The sequence below is a fragment of the Pseudophryne corroboree genome, chromosome 7 (assembly GCF_028390025.1).
Source record: "Pseudophryne corroboree isolate aPseCor3 chromosome 7, aPseCor3.hap2, whole genome shotgun sequence".
Taxonomy (NCBI): domain Eukaryota; kingdom Metazoa; phylum Chordata; class Amphibia; order Anura; family Myobatrachidae; genus Pseudophryne; species Pseudophryne corroboree.
The window spans coordinates 422377051-422401333 of NC_086450.1; the positions used below are offsets into that span (position 1 = coordinate 422377051).

The 24283-nt window shown below is 44.4% G+C and overlaps 1 protein-coding gene across 1 annotated transcript; it reads right to left on the reverse strand.

Annotated features, from left to right (window-relative positions):
• Positions 1-723: 723 nt before the first annotated feature.
• LOC134944237 (structural maintenance of chromosomes protein 4-like) lies at positions 724-24006 on the reverse strand. The gene is made up of 5 exons (XM_063932821.1): positions 23914-24006; positions 21782-21789; positions 11858-12280; positions 4945-4985; positions 724-2037 (listed from the first exon to the last, which is right to left on the reverse strand). Exons 1-5 carry the CDS (start codon positions 24004-24006, stop codon positions 1961-1963), a joined length of 642 nt encoding a protein of 213 aa, XP_063788891.1. The 3' UTR covers positions 724-1960.
• Between the last annotated feature and the right edge of the window lie 277 nt (positions 24007-24283).

Genomic DNA, 24283 nt, shown 5'->3' on the forward strand with positions numbered 1-24283 from the left:
CAGTGACAACAAATCTGTCTATTTACTACATAAAGAAGAAAGTATACAAGATGTACTGTTGTAAACACCTTTCTATGGTACAATTTGCATATAAGAAGCTGAACTAAGCGACTTATGTAAGACTGGCTAAGTGGGCGATATAGAAAAATATTAAATATTCAATAAAAAAAGTCAATAAATATTTGAATATGTACGGGCAGTGAGGCAAGCAGAACACTGGAAAATCAATGGTATGTACATCCCATATCGTATGTATGTGTAACATTGGTGGAGACATGGGCTAGGCTACACTAGTGACTGTCCCACATGATACAATGTGGAATAGCTGATGAAACGCGTCACCCATGGTCCAACAGATGTAAGATGTATACAAATAATGCTAAAGTAGCCTAGCACAAAAGGAGAACTAAAAATTGTCTACAGGAAAGTACTGTGGCTAGTGTGGTAATATAACGCTATGGCGAAAGGAAGAGTTAAGTGTAAAGGGCCCCATACACTAGAACGATTATTTCCGATGCGCGGCCCCGGGAGGGTCGGATCGGCTCCCCTAGATCGATCGTTAGTGCTGAACTCGTGATATGTCGGTTACCGCAGGCATGGCTGGGATTGCATACGATATATCGCATGCAAAATGTACCAAATCGTATGGAACCACTCCCGTGAAGCTCCCGGGAGAGTTGAAGGGAAATCGCCTCCGACTTCAGCCTCAGACATATCGTTGTGGTGTATGGGGCACTTAACAGCCAAAATAAGTTGGGGGTTTGTGTTAAGTAAATTATCTTATTCAGGATATCTTGCCAAATCCCTCTGCTAGAGCCGCGTAAGCAGCTAAACCCGATCAATGTGCTGGGCGGAACGTGAAAAGTGCCGTTTGGGTGCCGAAACGGGTCACTTTTCGCACACTTCAGCTTGCCAATCCCTGGGGTTTCAGTTGAACGGACCATATATTGTTTACTGATTGTTAGGCGTGAACAAATTATATGTCTGGGGCAGTACGGATGGTGTAATGGTTAGCATTACTGCCTCACAGCACTGAGGTCATGGGTTCGATTCCCACCATGGCCCTAACTGTGCGGAGTTTGTATATTCTCCCCGTACTTGCGTGGGTTTCCTCCGGGTACTCCGGTTTCCTCCCACAATCCAAAAATATACTGGTAGGTTAATTGGCTCCCAACAAAAAATTAACACTAGTATGAATGTGTCTGTGTACATGTGGTAGGGAATATAGAATGTAAGCTCCACTGGGGCAGGGACTGATGTGAGTGGGCAAATATTCTCTGTACAGCGCTGCGGAATATGTGTGCGCTATATAAATAACTGGTAATAATAATAATAATAATGTCTGTGAACAACATCGCTTACACTTATTGCGAACGATATATTTCCGGATACACAGACGCATCTGGGTATGCGTACTTGCTGCAGGAATTGAAGTCAAAGCTGGACAGGCAGCTGTGACGTAATGACTACACGCCGAGCGGTAAGTGTATATGTTTACCTGGATCGGCCACCCGGCCATCACGATGGTGGGTCTGCCGGCGTGTATGCTGAGATTCCACAATCTAGACAAAAGTTCGTTTTTTATTCCGAAATGTTCATTTTGTTTACACATCTTTCCTTACAAAGCAACAACAGTTACCGATAGGGTCTGGAGGTGGCCATTTTGTGGCATCTACTAGTAATCACAACGCAGCCAATTAATTCGCGAGGAAACCGTGTCAGGTGGGTTAAGTTTAGCGTCTACTGGATATTAGTTACATTATTCATTATTAGTGTTTTGATGGTGTCACTAATTTAGGTTAGTTGTTTGGTCAGTAGTGGTCCAACTTACAAAATGGCTGCTGCCTTTACCTGTAGATAACGGGTGTACTTTGAATAAACAAATTCTAAAATAACAGAACCTGGACATCCAACAAGAGGGAAAGAGAAAAAAAATCTGTGTACTGATTAAATCCTTTCTTCAGATTATTCCATACTGAGACAGTTCATGCAGCTCCAAATGGCTGAAAGCTTCCCATGGGCATATGACTGTTATATCTGAAAGATAATGAGATGTTATATTATAGATGGCAGTCACTGTTCAGCCCACTAGGTGGCAGCATTATCTCTTGGTATGCAAAGTATGTATACAGCCCGCATATACATCTTGCATACACAAATGAAAAATGTCATTCTAGCTAATTCTAGAGAACTTTATAATACTGTAAAAGCTTATTTAACACATACTTTTCATACTTAAGATCATTCACCATGTGAGTGTTAGAAATTAAGTTGCTTCAACTTGAATTTACCTTGTTAATTAGCCACTGTAGGCTTAACAGGTACTGTACGTGACACATATAAAATAATGTTTAGAAGCTACATGAGTTAACATGTTCTTGGCTTTTGCAAAATGTGAACTCATTTGTACAGCTCAGATGGAGGCAATTATTTGCAGATAAAAATTTTGAGGATTTTGCTTATCGGCATAGAGGGGCCTATTATTAAACTGCCAAATCAAATCATGTTTGTTTTTTAATCACAGTGATTAAATCTCATCGCCCAGAGGTAACGATTACCAATTACCTGGGACAGTCTTTTTGCACATGGGCAGTATTTCATCCGTCAAGTGCTTTTCAATGTTTTAGTTCCTTTAGTAGAACGCTTATAAATGTCCCCAAGTAAAACATGTCTGGTAGTGCAAAAGGTGGTCCCATAAAAAGTATAGGCTAACTACCATTTTTCCCTGATATTTGTTGTGCTATATACTATGCTAAGGCATCAACACACAGTGAACCTGCTGCGGTCCCTCCATTCCCTCCGGCAGCCACTTCCGCCATATGTTTATACGGAGGATGCGATGCTGACAGATTTATCAATTTCCGGAATGCGAAACTGGTGGTAGTCCATTATAGCGCATGGGCTACATTTCGTATTTGTAGCCAGCAATGTTCCCCAGGAAACCTTACCAGAAATGGCACATGTGCGGTTAATGGGACCGGGCATGTGCAGCAGCCCTACCACCAAACACCTCCCACCGATGTGATCACATTCTGCAGTGGGATCTTGGGTGCTAATATAGCGCCCAGATCACATTGCAAATGCTATCAATGATAAATGGGCCCTTAAATCTTCCAATGTTCATTGTGCCGGTTGGTGTAATACCAGCTGTGGCGTTGCCATGTCTTACGATGATTCCTCAAAGTCACGTGTCATATCTGTATGCATTCTGTGTGCCCTGGGTAAACTGTGCTCACCATCCTGTGAGTAATAACCTGGCCGTGACTATGAAGTGAATTATTATAGTGCTATAAAATGTATATTCTGTAAGGAAATGTCATTTTTAAAACTGTATGCCAGCCTGTAACTAATTAGCCAGGGTCACAGGCCACCAGCCGTTAGGTCTAGGGAAACGTATACGTGCTTTTCACAGCAGAGGGTATGTGTAAATGACAATTTTCTCCTCACAAATCCCAATTCAAAGGACAGGACAAGTTCTTCTAAAGACAAGGGTGAAAGTAATGATAAGCGATTTCTTGCTAGGGCTGGGCTGGTCATATATTATGGCTATTTCTGATCCATTGGTATTTCCCAGATCTTAGGCTTCAAACAGAATGAAACAAGTAATTAAATGCCCTGCTAATCTGGCAGGGAACCCCCCAGATACCCATATATATTCCCACCGGCAGCCACTAGATGGCGCCCAATGGAGCTATTCAAGTGCAATCGGCTCCCGACGCTGACAAGTCTGCTCGCATCTCCTGGGGGTTGCAAGCTGAAATGTGTGAAAAGTGCGATGGGGGGCATCAATTGAATATAGCACCTGCGATCTCCCATCACGTTAAACATGAGATCGGGGGGGGGGGCAATAACAATTGAATTCCCCTCTATGCATTCACATGCCTGGAGAGGCCCATGCTACATGTGTGTAATAACTGGATTTTGTAAGTGTTGCTTAAGTGTCTGGCCAACGCAAGAGCGCCATTCCAATACTCTTTGTGGTGGCAGCTTGAGTAAAATCCACATCACGACCGCCCACCTGCATCAGGTTGGCATGTTTTTGCATCTAACTTGCACTATACTCTGCAAGAAACAAAGCAAACTTATATCGTCCACGTTCCACCCATCGTATGACATTATACATGTGCTCCCCATATTAATATGTCACCTCATATAATATGACGGCACTACAATGAGGGGATCCAGTTTTACAGCTCCATAAATACCACATCCTGAGATTCTGTGTCACAGCAATCCCTAATGAAGTGTCCAGTTGCCCTTGTCTTGAAACTATTTCCTAGATCAATTATGTATTTTATTTAACTGTACTATATTCACCTATATATAGGCAATAACTGTACAGAGCTATGATTATGGCATTTTTTGGAGAACTGTGCCTAAAATATATTAAGATACATTTAAAAATTGCCTCTGCCCTCGCCTTCCTCATTAAAATGTTTAGCAGAGCTCCTCATAGTACCCATAGGGATATGATGGGCATACTGTTTCTACATAAATGACAAATCCCCAAACAGCTGAGATCTTTTTCCTGTGTGGATCCTTCAGCTTTTTTTTCCTGGGTGTGTAAATATATATATAATTTTACAGCGATCTAGGTCAAATTCATCTTGTAAAGCTACAGCATAGTGCAGGGTTAATGTACATTTAATTTTATTAGTTAAGTAAATCAGGATTATTTTCTTGTCATCATGTCCCCATGTCCCTAATCCTTACTTTCCTGTCAATAATGAGATATGTAGAAGGGATAAGGAGCTTATTTAATTTTTTTTTAGAAAAATCCTCTTAAGCCGTGTGCGTTTTGTCAGCAAGGAATAAAAATTACCCTTGTAGAATCCTGTATATTGTCTCCAAGTAGCTAAGGGTGATTTATGAATCTCTTTGTTACTTTTGAGCTTACCATAAAGAAATAGCATCAAATAATTAAAATAAAACAGAACTACGCACCTGTACCTAGTCCTTCCATGCCTGGAATGTCATCTCCGAATCTAGTATAAAAATAGAGTGAACGCATTAATATTACAAACTTTATATACTGGGGCTTTTACTTTCTCTTATGGCAGGTAATAAACCAATATAGAAACTTTCAAATCTCCCTCAAAGTTCCAACCGGGGATAAAACCTTTGCAAGATTTCTAACAATGTAGACCTCAACCACTTTTTAAGATTGGGAGGTTAAAGTGTTACTCTGCCCTAGGAAAAGCCTGGAACATTAGCTTTTTTGCAGTAGTGGGTCCACGAAAGGAAGGTATGGTTTGGAAGATTTCTGAAAATTGACTTTTCCATTTGAATGCTCATTCTGTTCCGAGCTTCGGGATGTCTTCTGTAATGGTGAAATGCGTTGGCTAGTTTGTGTTCTCTATCTCCAACTTTCTATAGTAAATAATAATAGTGATATCTAATAGTAATAATAGTTTACTAGCTCCAATCCTTTGGGAAAAGCAGTTTATTTGAGGACTGGTATAGAATAAAGAAAGACTAGGTACAAGTGACGTAACTAAATGAATACAGAGTGACACTTTCACACCAGTGTACAGGTAGTTTTTCTTGGAGATGAACCGGACTGGATGGTAAATAGTATTATTTGTTACCTCACAACACTAGGCCCACTGCTTTGTTTCCACCCAGGGTCCTATCTATGCCACGTTTGTGTATTGTCCACATGTATGTGCGGGTTTCATTCAGCCAGGTTCTCCAAGTTTCCTTCAAGTTGCTAAATACACTGCTCAAAAAAATAAAGGGAACATTTAAACAACACAATGTAACTCCAAGTCAATCACACTTCTGTGAAATCAAACTGTCCACTTAGGAAGCAACACTGATTGACAATCAATTTCACATGCTGTTGTGCAAATGGAATAGACAACAGGTGGAAATTATAGGAATTAGCAAGACACCCCCAATAAAGGATTTGTTCTGCAAGTGGTGACCACAGACCACTTCTCAGCTCCTATGCTTTCTGGCTGATGTTTTGGTCACTTTTGAAAGCTGGCAGTGCTTTCACTCTAGTGGTAGCATGAGACGGAGTCTACAACCCACACAAGTGGCTCAGGTAGTGCAGCTCATCCAGGATGGCACATCAATGCGAGCTGTGGCAAGAAGGTTTGCTGTGTCTGTCAGCGTAGTGTCCAGAGCATGGAGGCGCTACCAGGAGACAGGCCAGTACATCAGGAGACGTGGAGGAGGCCGTAGGAGGGCAACAACCCAGCAGCAGGACCGCTACCTCCGCCTTTGTGCTAGGAGGAACAGGAGGAGCACTGCCAGAGCCCTGCAAAATGACCTCCAGCAAGCCACTAATGTGCATGTGTCTACTCAAACGATCAGAAACAGACTCCATGAGGGTGGTATGAGGGCCCGACATCCACAGGTGGGGGTTGTGCTTACAGCCCAACACCGTGCAGGACGTTTGCCATTTGCCAGAGAACACCAAGATTGGCAAATTTGCCACTGGCGCCCTGTGCTCTTCACAGATGAAAGCAAGTTCTCACTGAGCACATGTGACAGACGTGACAGAGTCTGGAGACGCCAAGGAGAACGTTCTGCTGCCTGCAACATCCTCCAGCATGACCGGTTTGGCAGTGGGTCAGTAATGGTGTGGGGTGGCATTTCTTTAGGGGGCCGCACAGCCCTCCATGTGCTCGCCTGACTGCCATGAGGTACCGAGATGAGATCCTCAGACCCCTTGTGAGACCATATGCTGGTGCGGTTGGCCCTGGGTTCCTCCTAATGCAAGACAATGCTAGACCTCATGTGGCTGGAGTGTGTCAGCAGTTCCTGCAAGACGAAGGCATTGATGCTATGGACTGGCCTGCCCATTACCCAGACCTGAATGGAATTGAGCACATCTGGGACATCATATCTCGCTCCATCCACCAACGCCACATTGCACCACAGACTGTCCAGGAGTTGGCGGATGCTTTAGTCCAGGTCTGGGTGGAGATTCCTCAGGAGACCATCCGCCACCTCATCAGGAGCATGCCCAGGCATTGTAGGGAGGCCGCACACACTACTGAGCCTCATTTTGACTTGTTTTAAGGACATTACGTCAAAGTGGGATCAGCCTGTAGTGTGTTTTTCCACTTTCATTTTGAGTGTGACTCCAAATCCAGACCTCCATGGGTTAATAAATTTGATTTCCATTGATCATTTTTTGTGTGATTTTGTTGTCAGCACATTCAACTATGTAAAGAACAAAGTATTTAGGGGCAAAGAAGGACTTCCTCAAGACTATTGTAGGTTGGGAAGTTCAACTAGTTTAAGGGGGGAAAATCAACTCTAAGCAATGTACTGGCAATGCTTGGCTGCACACAGCCATATATGGTGAAGCCAACATCGCAAGTTTTCCTGCGTACCTCCTCTACGTCACATTGCGTATTTCGTTGTGAATTGAGTTTACTCCAGAGAGTCCAGCATGAACAACCGTCATCAGCCATCAGGAAATTAACATGACGATATGTGTGCAGACAAGCCAACGCGTGACGTACTTCGTGGGCTACATGCTGCCGACTTCAAATGTAGGAGATGGTCATAATAATGTGACTCGACTAGGTACTTTGTTAGCATTTTGCCTGGAGCTTGAATTATGGGAGTTTGTCAGAGAAAGGTCAGTGACTGCAGATCTTTCCTGACTGCTTAAATGGTGCTGCTGGATCATAGATTTCAATGACTGGCTTCAAAATTCAACAGAAGGTGGAAATTGTGGTTCAATGAGGGAATATATAAAATTATGGAAACAATAGACGAAAATGTGTCAGATGTAAAATAACCCAGTGAGATGAGTTGTATAGGCCACACTAATGATTGGCCAAAGAGAATTACTTGGCCTTAGGGGATGTCTTTAACCCTTTCATGCATGGCTGTTTTTAAGTCCATATCTCCTATAGAAGCTATCTTTTGATACCACTAGTGCATTGTTCACCACTAGTGCGGCTGTTTTTAAGTCCATATCTCCTATAGAAGCTATCTTTTGATACCACTAGTGCATCGCTCTTCTTAGGAGCGCCACCAAAATTAGAAGGTATGAGTTTTTAATTCTTACAAAAACAATAAGGACAAAATAAAATGGCTGAGAAAAGTTCACCAGCACTGAGCACTTTAGCGGTTTCTGTAAATTATTTTTACTCAAAGATAGCAGAGCAGGTACAAAAAATAAATACGAAGAAAGTAACAATTAGGGAATAATATGGAAGATGTTTTGATCAAATACTAAATTTATTTTTTGCACTGTTGATGTAAAATAAAATGTCCACTTCAATGGACTTCATGCAATACAAAGATCCGTACTGCATGGAAGCCTTATCCTGGCATATAGGCCTAACCTAAATATTTCCTCATATAGTAGCCATACTGTATATGCCAGTTTTGACAGCTGATAGCCTTATATGTATAATTTTGTTATATTCGCTTATTTCAGTTGTAAATCATTGGTAGCAGCTGTGACAGTATTGTTTTTATTTTGTCCAGACATCAAGAGCGTCTGGCAACAAGGTTAGGTCCAGAGTAGTATAGCACACACATGGAAGGAGTGGGTATTATGGATCAGTGTTTGCAATGCACCCACACAGATGAAAAACAGAAAATGGTACATTTGGGTGTTCTTTCACTTTCTTGATGTGGTCTATGTAACTACCTAGCTGCTGTTTCGAATGTCTGGATTCAATGACAAGAGTCAGTTGGATTTCCAAGCATCCATTGCTGGAGCATTGATCAAGGTTGGTTCTATACAGCAACGTCACAGAGGATGACCAACTGAGGCACCACCTCCATTCAAGAACAGGTATGTGGCAATGACACAACCTGAAATCAAGTTCAGAAAGGAAATCACTGGCCAAAGCTTACGGATGCAAAACGTGCCACAATGCAGCTAGTACACGTAACACAGGATACCAGCGGTCATGAGCCTGATGCCAGAATCCTGGCAATACTCAGGAGACTAGCACTGGATCACCGACAGCCGACATCCCAAAGGTAAGTACCAGGGTTAGGGTTTGTGGCCTGGGGGTGTGGGGTTGGGGTTAGGCACATGGGGGGGATAAGGTTAGGCGCTGGGTGGGGGGATAAACCTAGCTGCCACCCCCCTGAGAGTTAGGGGAGGGGGGTAGAAATACTTACCCTCTCCGATGTTGGGATCTTCCCGACCGCTGCTATATAGTATGTATTCCTGTAATACTAAGTACATCTGCATGCAGTGTCTTGAGCCTTTGTGTCCAGAGTGCGTCTTCAACTTTCACACCAAGCGTTAAAATCAGTCAAATTCAGTTCATAAAAAAGCATAACTTACTAGGTATGAGGCAAACTCAGAAGTAACTGAAAATATCTGTGTTATAAATACTGAGGATAATTTTGTTTCTGGATGAATAGATCTTGAAATAAGAATTAATAATGTATTGTTTTCAACTTACAGGATATTTTGTTTCTGGAGAATAAATACAGTACAAATATAAGATAGGAACACATTGGAACCATACCGGACCTTCGTTTATTTATTTTACCTTACTCTTTTGCAAAAAGTTAAAATAAAACTTTTACGGTTAAAAAATACTGTTCCATGATAATAGGGCAATGTTTTATGTCGCAGATGCATACTGTCCACTCAGTTGGACCCCTGTATGACTTCTTTAGTCTTAAAGTTAAAAAAAAAGCAAAACATTTGTGTTAACTTTTTATGAGCCCTTAAGACTAATAAAAAACAAAACATTTTTTAAAAAAAGGTGATCATAACTCATGCATTAAAGGGTTATAAAGTTATCACATCCACTAAGACCCTCATTGGCGGCAACAGGCAATTGCAGGTGGCACTGAACCTTGCAGCTATAAAGTCTACAGTACAAGCTCACTGGGATTTTGAGACAGCAGGTGTTTCCTATTCTTCATCGGCTACTAACCCCTTACTATGGTTTGGGTGGAGTGATTTTAAGGCAGAATCAAGGATCGCAGTTGCGTCCGTTGGAAATTCTTTGGACCTCTCCACTACATTTGGGATGTGACCGTGATATTGGATCTTACTATTCATGTTATTTAGTATGTAACAGTTATATTTTGAATGATAACCAATTATCACCAAGGGGATGCAAAAATGCAATCTGTTGATAAATAGCTCTAAAAATATATTCAGTTTCACATATAAACTCCCTTTGATGAAAGTGTTGACATATATGGACAGAGAAATGTGTTAGAATTATTATGAGGACTCCCTCTGAACCTGAGTAGCCAGCTGAACCTTCCAAACAATTGAGACGCTTTCTTAGGGCTGCCATCAGAAATTGTGGGGCCCAGAACTGACAAAATCGTCAGGCCTCCTCTAGTATCTTTAATAACTGTCTCGTCTGTGGTGGCGGCCATTTTGCCAGGAACATTTTCAATAGAGTGCTGTGGGGAGATGGTGAATGGCAGCGGAATGACAGGGATGGACGGTGTCAGGCGGATGGTGGCATGAGAGGTTTGGGCCCTCCCCTCTCTGTCATAGAGGTCAGGCCTGGGACAGCTGTGCTCCCAGTATCCCCTTGTTGGCGGACCTGCGCTTTACCACAGGAGGATAAGAAATCCTTGCACAACCCTCACATTACATTTAGTGGTAATCAGGACTGCAGATTGGTGATGACTGTGAGGTTAAACATAGCCACAAGAGTGGCTTGCACTCTCCCCTCACCGCACTGAGACAGCGTCTGGACAGTCAGTAGCTTAGGGGTTTAGCGAAGCTCTGAAGCAGACATCATCAATGGTCAATGCTCTCCCCCTACCGCCGGCTTAACGAGTTCCCATATATAAGGGTTGAAGCATAGCGCAGTATATTTGAGTGGAGGTCCTCTGCACTTTTACCTTTACTCCTATACTTTTTAACTTTTATTTCATACAGTGACCATATCATCAATAAAAAAAATTAGATGCAAAAAGCAATGCTAGATTTAAAATTAATTCTCTAACAAGTAACAAAAGGATTTACTAACTGAGACATTACTATGAACTTAAACAAAAAAAAATTTTTTTAAAATCATTTAACGCCACAGACTCTCACATGTCTGCAGTAACTTCTCGGACATCTCCTGCTTAAACCCAAAAAGTCAGGAGGCTTGTGCGACACCACTTTCACAATCTGCGTTCATACTGAAAATCAGCACATAGGGGACGATTTATCAAAGTTTGAAGACAGCCAAAATAGAGAGTTAAAAGTACCAACCAATCAGCTCCTAACTGCCATGTCACAGGCTGTATTTGAAAAATGACTGTTAGGAGCTGATTGGTTGGTACTTTATCTCTCTCCACTTTGTCTCATCAAGCTTTGGTACTTTCATCCCTAGTGAGCTTTTGCCTTCTAATCTTAGCATTTACTGGGCTATTTCCAGTGTAGACAGATGTCATATCTCAATGGGAATTCGTAGGAATATAGCTTATAAATCTAGTAAAAGCGAATTGTGTTTGGAAACGTTTACACTATACAGAACAGGAACAGTCGAGAACAGATAGAGATGATTTCAACCGGGTCAAGAGGGCTTACTAGATAAAACAAACAGGTTGATATACACCACGACCACAGAAAACCATCAGGCTTGAGAAGAAACCAACATGGTGTTTCATGTCAAAACCTCAATTTGATTGGCTCTTCCTCAAATGTGTACAAAGTAGCTACTGTATGTTATTGGAAAGAAGGGACCCCTCACCTGACTATCCCTAGTATCTATTGATCTGTCAAGGTTAAGTTTCATGAATATCAGTAAAATATTTAAAATGAGTGGAGACCTTGAGATGTTGTGGAGGTCAGTCTCTGCCTAATCGAAGATTGGGAGCAAAATTACTTGCTCTATGTATTGTTCATGTGGCTTTCGTGGAAAACATAAACCTAATCCCCACCCCATGTACTTACCCTAGAACGCCCCTCTTTGGAGGTTTACTTTTAAACTGTCTGGATGCCCTCTGTTTAAATTTTGGAACTCTCCTGGGTGTTGGGCCTGATTTTGTTGCAATGACTGGAATTGGGGTTTTGTTGACCAGTAGTGCTGTTATCTCATTTGTGTCCTGTGTGTTATTCTCTTTTGGTCCAGCTTCTTTGTTTTGTGCCTCTTGTATGTCCTTCTCTTCATCCGCATTCTCCTGCTCTCCTTTCTCTTCTGCATTCACATCTTCCTCATCCTCCTCTTCATTATTCACATCCTGGGTGTTGTTTTGTGCCACAGAGTCTCTCCTTTTCTCTTGAACCTCCTGTCCATCAGTGTCTGTCACTGTTATGGTCGTCTGGACATTTAATTCAACCGTTTCTGTCTTCTCAGATGGTGTGGATTTTTTAATCCTGTAAAGGGAAATAAAAAACTCTATAAACATTATGGTCTGTCATAGGCGATGATCGACAGAGCTACAAACCACGAGCATCGGACAGCTGGGAAGTAGTGCTAACGTTTGTGAGCCCCTACAATAACCCTACATGAACCGAAAATGTATCATTGACTAAATGTAGATCAAAGATATGGGGCTGAATCTCAGTCACACGGATCTGTCTTAACAGACACGAACTGCTGGTTTTTGCATACATTGCATGCACTAATGCTAATCTATACATCTCTTTGTGTGTCCATCCCATTTGGGTGGGAGCTGGGTGGTGACAAAGCAATCACATGTAACCACTGAGTACAGATAGTGTAATAGTTAGCATTACTGCCTCAAAACGCTGAGGTCATGGGTTTGATTCCCACCATGGCCCGAACTGCGTGGAGTTTATATATTCTCCTGGTGCATATTCTCCCCTTGTGCTTAGCATGGTAAATTAGTATTAATCCATCTTTAGAATCTCGCTCAATTTTTTTTTTACTGAAACATCTGTGTCTGGAACCCATCCTTAAGGCTACCAGATACCAGACTCTTAGATTAACAATTTGGAGGTGTATGGGCTGAAGAGCAAGGCGCTCCAGTCAGACAGGCGAGGTCAGTAGCAAAGGAGATATAGTAGACATTATACTGAGGAGTGACACAGTAGTGTGTAATGCAACTAAAAGCAAGATTTGGTAGATACTTATCGATGTTTCCTTTTGAATGGCTCATGTTTCTTGATTTTTCCACCTCCTCCAGAATCTTCATCTAGATTCATCTGAAATAGATCAAATACAAATGTGTATTCAGTTGCCTGGAACACTTGCTCTTTAACAAACCAATGACTGCCTCTCCCTAACAGCGTTCAGATGTACACCTGGCCGAGCTGACCCTGGGCTATAGGATTTCTACCAGGGTGCACTGAAATAATTGTAACTCATTTCCATGTAACCAGGGGCACAGTTAGAAGGGTCTGAGCCCCGTAGCACAATTGTGATGGACCCTCTACTTACCGCCAATAGAGTCAAAGCCACCATGATGTCGGCTCTGCTCCAGTAGCCAAAAGGGCAGAGAACTAATTGCAATAGTAGCATATACAGTAAGTGTGCCAGAATCTATTGCGTATTGGCAGGTCTCCGGGAACATGGCGTCTGCTTTCAGTCATTTTTCTACTGCACATGCACAAGTCTTCAAGAATGTGGCGATTGCACCATTTTACTGATCATTTCTGCAGTGCCGGCCTCTGTAGAGGTAAGTATAATGTATTGGTGCACCATGGACACCCCTGGACTAGGGTCCTGTGTGCACCACACACCCTGCACCTATTGCAGATACTCCCATGGGCCTTTTCATTGGTGTTGGTAGGCCCAGAAAAGTATAACTTATCAACAGAAATCACAGCGATAAGACATTGGGCCTAATTCAGACCTAATCGCTCGCTAGGGGTTTTTTGCACTGCTGCGAACAGATAGTCGCCGGCCAAATGGGAGTGTATTTTCACATTGCAAGTGTGCGATCGCATGTGCAGCCGAGCGGTACAAAAAGAGTTTGTGCAGTTTCTGAGTAGCCCAGGACTTACTCAGCCATAGCGATCACTTCAGCCTGTCCGGGACCGGAATTGATGTCAGACACCTGCCCTGCAAACGCTTGGACACGCCAACCACTCCCTGAAAACGGTCAATTGCCACCCACAAATGCCTTCTTCCTGTCAATCTCCTTGTGAACAGTCGTGCGAATGGATTCTCCTCACAAACCCATCGCTGACCGGCGACCAGCTTTGTACCTGTGTGACGCGCCTGCGCATTGCGGTGCATATGTATGTGCAGTTCTGACCTGATCGCAGTGCTGCAAAAAACGCTAGCGAGCGATCAGGTCTGAATTACCCCCATTATCTTCCTGTGCAATGTATCAAAAATCTTTTTCAATGAGAACTGGGTAAGAGCCCATCCTGGAGAAGAGTGTAAAGTGATAGCTTCTGGTTTCTGACCTTTGCTTACCTACTGTTCATCTGCACAACCTAGACTGTGGGAGAAGGATCCTAAAGCTGGGTACACACTAGGCCACATGTCGTCCGATCCAGCAGATCGGACTGACATATCGGGTACATCGTCTAGTGTGTACCTGCTATGTCACTGACACATCAGTGACATCCCCTGTCGGTACTGCATGCAAGCGAGGGTCCTGCTGCTGAATGCATGGCCCCTGCCATCGCTGAATTGCTGTCAGCATCGGTAAATGTGTATACACTTGTCGAAGCCACCTCCCCCCAATCCCCCCCCCTTCCCCCCCCCCCCCCGGGTCCCATCGCCCACATTGCCGCAGGGTACACACATTGTGTAGTGTGTACCCAGCGTTAGATCCCTCCCTGGGAAACTAGGGCCACTGCGTCCAATGACACAGGACCCGCTCTGCACATGCGCACTTGCGCAGTACAGAAATCATCGGAGGTGTATGTAAACAATTAGTTTTCTTACATCTCTGAATCAGGTCAGAAAACACCCTGAAAACAGGGACGTGTTCCCACAGTTTTCTAGGAGGGGAGAGCCATGGGTCTGCGTGTCACCATGCTAACTTCCTGGCCTCTGCGTAAGCTTAGGCTTCCTTCATCTGCGTGAACATCGCCAATGATCTCAGCTGGCGATGTTGTCGCAGTGCTTGGGTTCGCAGCTACATGCAGGAGGCGTTTCTTCTTCTGAGACATCTCCTGCATGTCCTTCCTTCATATCAGATGGAAATTTAATGCTGCTTACAAGCATCTTAGAATTTCTGTCCATCTCTGAATCAGGCAGATATCAGGTACGTACAAAATCCGGACACATCCACAGAGCAGCTCAAACACATGCGCAGCAGCAGAACAACACTCCCCTGCCTCCGACATCGCTGCTGTGTCCCACTCAGGCCCATAGTTAGAACTGTCAGTGAATTTACTATGTCAGTAAACAAAATGTGACAATTGAGCCTGTCAGTAACTAGGTAAAAAACAAAAAAAACAAAAGAAGGAAAATGTCAGGTTATTATAGTATCAGCTTTCACATACTATAACATTCACCACCTGTCTGCATATGGGGGGTCATTCCGAGTTGATCGTAGCTGTGCTAAATGTAGCACAGCTACGATCATTCACACTGACATGCGGGGGGACACCCAGCACAGGGCTAGTCTGCCCGCATGTCAGTGCCGCCCCCCTCCCCCCACGCAGAAGTGCAAGGGCATCGCACAGCGGCGATGCCTTTGCACTTCAAGAGTAGCTCCTGACCAGCGCAACTTTAGCGTGCTGGCCGGGAGCTACTCATTGCTGCCCGGCCCGCAGCGGCTGCGTGTCTGTGACGTCAAGCAGCTGCTGCGGCCCGCCCCCCGTTCGGTCCGGCCAAACGCCGCCGTTCCGCCCCCTCCCGCCCAGCGATCGCCTCTGCCTGTCAATCAGGCAGAGGCGATCACAGCAGAAGCTGCAGTGATAGCTGTAATGTGGTACTGCAGCAGGGGGGCGTCACACCTCCAGCATGCATTACTAATACCAGCTGCTTACTAGGACACAGTATCAGATGATCTGCAACACCGTCAGGCAGCTGCGTCCCCACAATGCTGGTCACATGCCCCCGTTTTAAGAAACAAAGCCCGTCACCGCCCCCCTCTCCCACTTCCAAATGGCATCAGACTGTCAGTCTGATTCTGTCCTGCTTCTGCCGTGGCAGACCCGTACCGCACATGCTCAGGAAAGGTCCAGCGCCAGTGGTGTATCGATAATGGGGGCAGTGTGTGCGGTGCACACGGGCCCCTGGGTCCAGAGGGGGCCCACACCGCACACACTGCACCTATTTCTTCTATACTTACCTGTCTGGTGTCCGTGTGTGGGGCCCCTACTCTCCCGTAGCCGCCAGCACCGCTGTTAGCGCTATGAGCACTAGAGAATCTGGCACAGTGCCAGAGTCTGCAGCGCATGCGCAGGTCTCCAGAAAAATGGCTGCCGCAATACTTTGCAACCCGGCTACGGGAGAGGAGGTGGCCCACACACGGAAACTGCACACAGGTCCTTTCCTCTCTAGATACGCCCCTGTCCGGCGCATACGCAAAGTAACGAACATCGATACTTTGCGACATGCACCGCAGATCCTTCGAGGGCCATGGTTTTTAAGTGCTGGATCTCAGACCTCTTTTTTTCTGCACCTGATACTACTTTCCCTGTCCCGTACATTTTAGATTTGCATAAATAACCTGTGAGTAAAACAGCTGGTTGTCAACAAATTGTAAGAAAATTGTCAGTGAAGACTGTTTTCTACAGTTGACAATCCTGCTAATATATCAGTCACCCGCTTCTCTGGTAGCAGACAGAACACCCTGGAAGGCAGGAGGATGGGTAGGAAGGATGGCTGCAGGCAGGGCCGGTTCTACACCTTGTGGCGCCCAGTGCAAAACTTTCCACTGGCGGCCCCCCCCTCCCCCGCGGCAAAGCACTTTGTGCGCGCCTGAGGCGTGCACCAAAAAATAGAGGCATGGCTTCATAGGGGAGTGGCCACAGTTATACCCCCAGATTTGTCCCAAGTAGTTGTGCCCCCCCAGTTGATTTGCCCCCTGTAGCTGTGCCCCCTGTAGCTTTGCCCCCATTAGTTGTGCCCCGTCGCTTGTTGCTTTGTCCCCTGTAGATTTGCCCCAGTAGTTGTGCCCTTTGTTGCTGTGACCCCTGTTGCTTTCCCCCAGTAGATTTGCCCCATTAGTTGTGCCCCCTGTTGCTTTGCCCCCAGTAGTTGTGTCCCCTGTAGTTGTGCCCTCTGCTGCTGTGCCCCTCGTTGCTGTCACACACACACAAAAAACAATACTTACCACTGCCCCGCTCCTGCTTCCCGACCGCCACCGCTGCTGCTGCTGCTGCTGCTGCTCCGTCTCTGGCCTCCCGCGGCTCATCTCTATGGGAGAGACGTCATGACGTCTCTCCCATAGCAGCGCCGCACAGACACTAGAGGTCAATACTGACCTCTAGTGTCTGTCACTGGAGCTGGCTACAGCGGACGCCACACAGACCACGGTGTCCGCTGCAGCCGGGGAGTGGGGTGCGGGTATGTGGCGGTGCCTGCGGGGTGACTGCGGCCGCGCTCCCAGGCCGCAGCGCCCCGGACGCAGGCACTGCTTGCCCGCACCTAGAACCGCTCCTGGCTGCAGGCAGTGTCGGACTGGAGCAAGAAGGGCCCACCGGGGAAATACAGTGGTAGGAGCCCATGCTTAAGGATGTGACCAACCACCACAGAGGCCCACCTAACCGTAAGAGAGTGCATGGGCTGGTCCCATAGTCCTGTGCCGTATAAGGTAACATGTATAATGTATAATTAAAGTGCACTAGGATACAGCCTGGAGCCTAATCCCTAGAGGAGGAGCTGGGCCCACACGCAGTGGGGTCCTCCGGTGGTTTCCCCAGTGGGCCAGTCCGACCCTGGCTGCAGGTAGTAACATTCCCCCAAAGCAAATCACGCCATAAGGGCCATGCTGATGCCAAAGTGCAGCCACGGATCTGCCACAGACTTCCCGGCTGCCAGCCCTTGTCTCTTGTTCGGACAGAGTTGTCAGTGGTATATTTTTGTTTTATTTCAATAATAAAGAGTTTAAAAATGATTATAATGATAATAAAACTATTCTCGCACACCACACTAACTGTACTTAGAACCACTGACTTTCCGCAGCTACAGTATATACAGTACTGCAAGGGCGGATGGGGATAGAGAACCAGCCCAGGAAATTTATGGAAGCAGCCCTAATAAGGGTGGGGTCTGTTGAGGGGAGCGGGATCCCTCATCATAGGGTGTGACTGTATGGCCTCACTTGCGTGTTTGCTGCGGATTGGGAACTAAAAGTGGCCCTGTAATAGTTTGTAAAAGTGACCTGACATGGGCAGCACAAGAGGTATAACATCCTGTGTAGCCGTGGCAGAATCACTGGATGGCAGACTTGCTGTACTGCAGAGATGGAATAACAGAGTGAATGGGGACAATGCAGTGTACTGAGGTGGTCATTCCGAGTTGTTCGCTCGTTGCCGATTTTCGCTATATTGCGATTAGTTGCTTACTGCGCATGCGCAAGGTTCGCAGAGCGCATGCGCTTAGTTATTTTACACAAAAGTTTGGTATTTTACTCACGGCATAACGAGGATTTTTCATCGTTCTGGTGATCGTACTGTGATTGACAGGAAGTGGGTGTTTCTGGGCGGAAACTGGCCGTTTTCTGGGGGTGTGTGAAAAAACGCTGGCGCTTCTGGGGAAAACGCGGGAGTGTCTGAAGAAACGGGGGAGTGTCAGGGCGAACGCTGGGTGTATTTGTGACGTCAAACCAGGAACGAAACTGACTGAACTGATCGCAATGTAGGAGTAAGTCTGGAGCTACTCAGAAACTGCTAAGAAATTTCTATTCGCAATTCTGCTAAGCTAAGATACACTCCCAGAGGGCGGCGGCCTAGCGTGTGCAATGCTGCTAAAAGCAGCTAGCGAGCGAACAACTCGGAATGAGGGCCTGAGTGCGGTGGGCTGCCTGTCATGTGGGGGGTGTGGCCACATGACAACACACAGAGCAGGCCCCACAGACACATCAGCCTACCCGGAATCTTCCTGGTGAGCCCTATGGCCAAACCCTCCCTCCCTCCCCCCTCCCCCCACCACCACCCAAGTGCTGTATTTCTTTTTTCTGCTGCTGGATTTAAATAATGGTAATTGTAGAGGCATGCATTAGGTTGGCATGGTCCGAAGGCCAACAGGGAATAGGTAGACAGTGCTTAAGGCCATCAAGTTCAAAAGGCTGACATGACAAGGGTTAACACACATATTAGCAACACAAATTTGTTGGGGTTTTTCACATATTTTTCAACTTTTGCTTGATTTACTACCTACGTGGACTACAACTGGGAATAGTAACCTGTGCCGAGCGCAGCGCTAGTGGAGCGAGGTGCCTTGCCTGAGGCATAGCGAGCGAAGCGAGAGCACGGGGGTATACGTTTGCAATAATTGTGGTCACATATGATGAAAATATATAAAATGGCACCCAAAACACTTTTGTCAACCTTTTTTGTGTCGACAATTTCCATAACGACCTCTTGACCCTGTCAACTTTTTCTATGCCTACCATTCCCATGTTGACCCTTTTGACCCCTTGACCCTTATCCACCTAAGGCAGTGATGGCTAACCTTGACACTCCAGCTGTGGTTGAACTACATATCCCAGCATGCCCTGCTACAGTTTTGTTATTTGGCCATGCTAAAACTGATGCAGGGCATGCTGGGATGTGTAGTTCAACAACAGCTGGCGTGTCAAGGTTAGCGATCACTGACCTAAGGCATGTGGATGATATAGGGTTGACCTAATGACTGTCTATCTAATTACTGTGTAGATCTTCTATAACACACACAATTGTAGACATGGCGTTATTGGTATATATAGGTATAACAGACAAGCAATATAAACTCCTGTAAATAATATCTGTATAACAGACACTGAGCTCTGTGATGACTGTTTATAATGCATCTGTTCTTCTGATATCACGTCATTAGGAAAGCTTGTGTATAATCAGGGTTAATATGTCCTCTCCTGTACTTATAACAGACATCATGTCACATTTCCGTGACCTATATAAAAGCACGATGCCGCGTGCTCACCAAACTCGACAACGGTTAATATCCATATTATGTACAGCCGAGGGCGACTTATCCCATACATTATCCTACATGTCACAATTAGCACAATACAACGTGTGACCCATATAGATAGAACACGTGCATACGAATGTGCTTCCCAAGGAGCTTCGGTCTCGCCTGCGTCCAGATACAGAAAGACGGGACGTAACTTGGGACGCCAAAGGCCTTAAGCACATTATAGTATTTGTGATGTGTAAACGCATCACCTGCAGATTATTATAGGCTGTCAGGAGTAGATGCATCAGAAGCCATGTACAAAACCGCTATCTCTGTAATATTGGCCCTCATTCCGAGTTGATCGGTCGCAAGGCGAATTTAGCAGAGTTACACACGCTAAGCCGCCGCCTACTGGGAGTGAATCTTAGCTTCTTAAAATTGCGACCGATGTATTCGCAATATTGCGATTACTAACTACTTAGCAGTTTCAGAGTAGCTCCAGACTTACTCTGCCTGTGCGATCAGTTCAGTGCTTGTCGTTCCTGGTTGACGTCACAAACACACCCAGCGTTCGCCCAGGCACTCCCACCGTTTCCCCGGCCACTCCTGCGTTTTTTCCGGAAACGGTAGCGTTTTCAGCCACACGCCCCTGAAACGCCGTGTTTCCGCCCAGTAACACCCATTTCCTGTCAATCACATTACGATCGCCGGAGCGATGAAAAAGCCGTGAGTAAAATTACTTTCTTCATAGTAAAGTTACTTGGCGCAGTCGCAGTGTGAACATTGCGCATGCGTACTAAGCGGATTTTCACTGCGATGCGATCAAAAATACCGAGCGAACAACTCGGAATGAGGGCCATTGTCTTACACCTATATTCCGAGTATTGAATGCTCATGTGTACTAATAGCACTCTCTTCAATTTATAGGACTCCTTACGTCCCCTTTGCAGTGTCCATAGGGCCTAATTCAGACCTGATCGCAGCAGCAAAATCTTTTCTAATGGGCAAAACCATGTGAACTACAGGTGGGGCAGATGTAACATGTGCAGAGAGAGTTAGATGTGGGTGGGGTGTGTTCAAACTGAAATCTAAATTGCAGTGTAAAAATAAAACAGCCAGTATTTACCCTGCACAGAAACAATATAACCTACCCAAATCTAACTCTCTCTGCACGTTACATCTTGCCCAAACCCCCCACCCCACACACATGGTTTTGCCCATTAGAGAAAGATTTTGCTGCTGCGAGCAGGTCTGAATTAGGCCCATGGTTCTTACCACACATAGGGAAAGCACCTATGCCTAGTAACACACAATGAGCACACGTTAATTTCAAACAGGCTTATGACCTACAGTGTTTATTCCTTGAATAGTAACAGTGTTCTAGTAAGAGCTAGTGGTAATTATCAGCCAGTTACATTTTACTTTACTGCTGCCCCATTACTACTCATTAACTCTATTATAAATATTATAATTATCAATATATAACACTAGGCAACAGCTTGTAATTAGAGAGATGCACATTTAAACAGAATTCTACAGATCACTTTGTACTTTTCACACATAAATGTGGTACGTCTACAAATATTCTTCAAATTCATCATTACTGAGGATATAAACACAAGCCATAAATGTACAGGGACATTAAGCCTATTAGGTCTGATCATCTATAATATACAGTCAATCAGGGTTTCCCAAACTCGATTCTCAAGGCACCCCAGCAGTCCAGGTTTTAAGGATATCCATGCTTGTGCACAGATGGTATAATCAAACGGAGAGAGGTACTAATTAATGGATCTACAGTATGTACTAAGAATTGGAGACTGGAGAGTGATAAAGTGGACGAAGATAAAGTACCAACCAATCAGCTCCTAACTGTCACTCACCAAACAGCCTGTAACATGGCAGTTATGAGCTGATTAGTACTTTATCTGTCTCCACCAAGGCTCAGTACATAGGCCCCCAAGTCACCTGTTTTTAAGCATGGGTATTCTTATACCCTTCACTGTTAGGGTGCCTTGAGGACCAAAATTGTGAAACACCACATTGTAATGTACAGATTTTATTCAATTGAGTTTACACATTGTTAAGCCAATACCACATAACAAATAATTCCAAACCCTGAACAACAAGCAGCTCAGCACAACAGCACTATAATATTTACACTGTGAACTGTTATATAACGTCCTAAATGGTGATATAAAAAGGTCAGTAAACCGTGCTGAGGGCGCTGTAATATTTAAATGATGGAATTCCCTCTTGTAAAGAGGTACATGTCCTGTAATCTATTTTATAATCAACCACATTTATTACCCATTCCATAATCAGTTATTTTAATTCTAAACAAGTTGACACAAGATATTATTAGTATATCATTGTGCTTTTATTGATTTGCTATTGAAATTTGATCAAAGATATTTTGCAACTTATGATACAAGAATATCTAGTTGTGTACATATAGGCGGTATATTAATGAATAATAAACTATTTCATATTACATGATTCTAGTCATTATAACACTAATTACTAGATAAAATAAAAATATGATTCTCTCTTTCTAAATATATATATATATATACATATATATATATATATACACACACACACACACACACACACACACACACACACACACACACACACTTTTTAGAATGTGTAGGCCATTGTTTTTTTCTGTTTCTTTTACAATCCTAATTATATTAACTTATATTTTATTAAATAAACTATAAAACGAAGTATAATCATTTTATAGTTATCTACAAACAACATTCCATTGATGTGTGCCAAACTTATTTTTGATAGATAGATAGATAGATAGATAGATAGATAGATAGATAGATAGATAGATAGATAGATAGATAGACCCAAATAACACTGTAGAATGGAATTGGAGCTATTAATCGAGGACTGCAAATTAAAGAAAGAGAAAATAGGGGTTTGCATTGTTATAAAGAAATTTAAAAAATATCATACTTACTTTAGCGGAATACGATGTCTTGTTTCTGGGTCTATTTTAAACACTACAAGCACTCATTAAGCTGCGCGCTAAGCAGGGGAGCATATTAATAGCTACTTAGGCCTGCTTGCTGACATCATTAAGTACTGAGCTATCAGACATACGTATTAGACTGCATCTCACATGCACTGCAGCTTAACGTCAACCGATTACAATTAACACTGATATAATGAACCCAAAGCCCCAAACATGGCTGCCACCTGTAATTTAATTTGATCTGCAGGACAATATGGAGGAATGTATTGTTCCTTTATGCGTTCTACTATAAATGAAGAAAGCAAATGGAAGCATACAAGTTACCCTTATAAGTAAGGGTTGCATTCTGTAAGTAGTTACATGTGTTATATACAAGGGTGTAGCTACCATAGGTGCAGGGAGCAGAGCCGGCCTTAGGTATAGGCAAACTAGGCAAATGCCTAGGGCATTTGGTATGCTTAGGGGCACCAGCAGTTTCTGCTGATTAAAATGATATGCGGCATGCCTATATTCTGTGTGTATTCCTGGAAATCACTGTAATGTAGCATTTCGTATGCAGATACAGCCGCAGTCGCACACAGAATATAGGCATGCTGCATATCATTTTATTCAGCAGAAGCTGCTTGTGCATCCTAGCCACATAGTAATGCAAATAAGATGCATTTTCATAAACAAAAGGTGCCCAACGTTAGCAGAGCTGCCAGCTGACTCATGCCAGGCATGTCCTGCAGAACTAGCGGCGGTGCTAGGGGGCACCAGCCAAAATCTTGCCTAAGGCATCATATTGGTTAGGGCCGGCTCTGGCAGGGAGTACAGCCGCTATGGACCCAGAGCTTGGAGGGATCCACCTTCCCTGTCACAGTTACACAGGGGCGTAGCCAGAGGTGTAGCGTGGAGCCATGGCTCCCGGAGCAAGCTCACGCCACGGTTTCCAGCCCCCCCCCCCCCCCCACCCCCTATGTACACACAAATTTTTGCTATTCAATTGGGTGCTACAATTAGCTTAATTAGTCTGTAATTACTCACCTTCCGCAACGCTACATCTCCTCCGGTTCTCTTTTTCTCCTCCAGAGTCACAGAGAGATCTTCCAGGGACGTCCAGACACAGGACAGGTACATACTACCCCCGCTGCTCTTCCACGCATACTACACTGCAGCTTCTACCATGAACTACACTCCCCACATACTACATTACCCTGAAGCCTCGGCAACCGACCTGAATGACTTGACAGACACTGTCACATCCTACATCAGCTACTGTGAGGACATGTGTGTACCTACCAAGATAGACCAAACAAAAAGGAATTAGGTGGAGCGCCTGTGTCAGTTTTGAACAAATTACTATTCTTTTAAAGAAAACAATTGAGCCCACGTTCGCTTAACTCGAGGGGCTGTA

Bases quoted from the DNA above. Each gene is read 5' to 3' on its own strand.
- LOC134944237 (XM_063932821.1), bottom strand. From the start codon at position 24,006: ATGTACCTGTCCTGTGTCTGGACGTCCCTGGAAGATCTCTCTGTGACT. The intron at 4,986-11,857 runs GTAAGTACATGG...TTTTTATACTAG, and splicing joins CCAAAGAGGGGCGTTCTAGG to ATTCGGAGATGACATTCCAG. The intron at 2,038-4,944 runs GTGCGTAGTTCT...ATTATCTTTCAG, and splicing joins CATGGAAGGACTAGGTACAG to ATATAACAGTCATATGCCCA.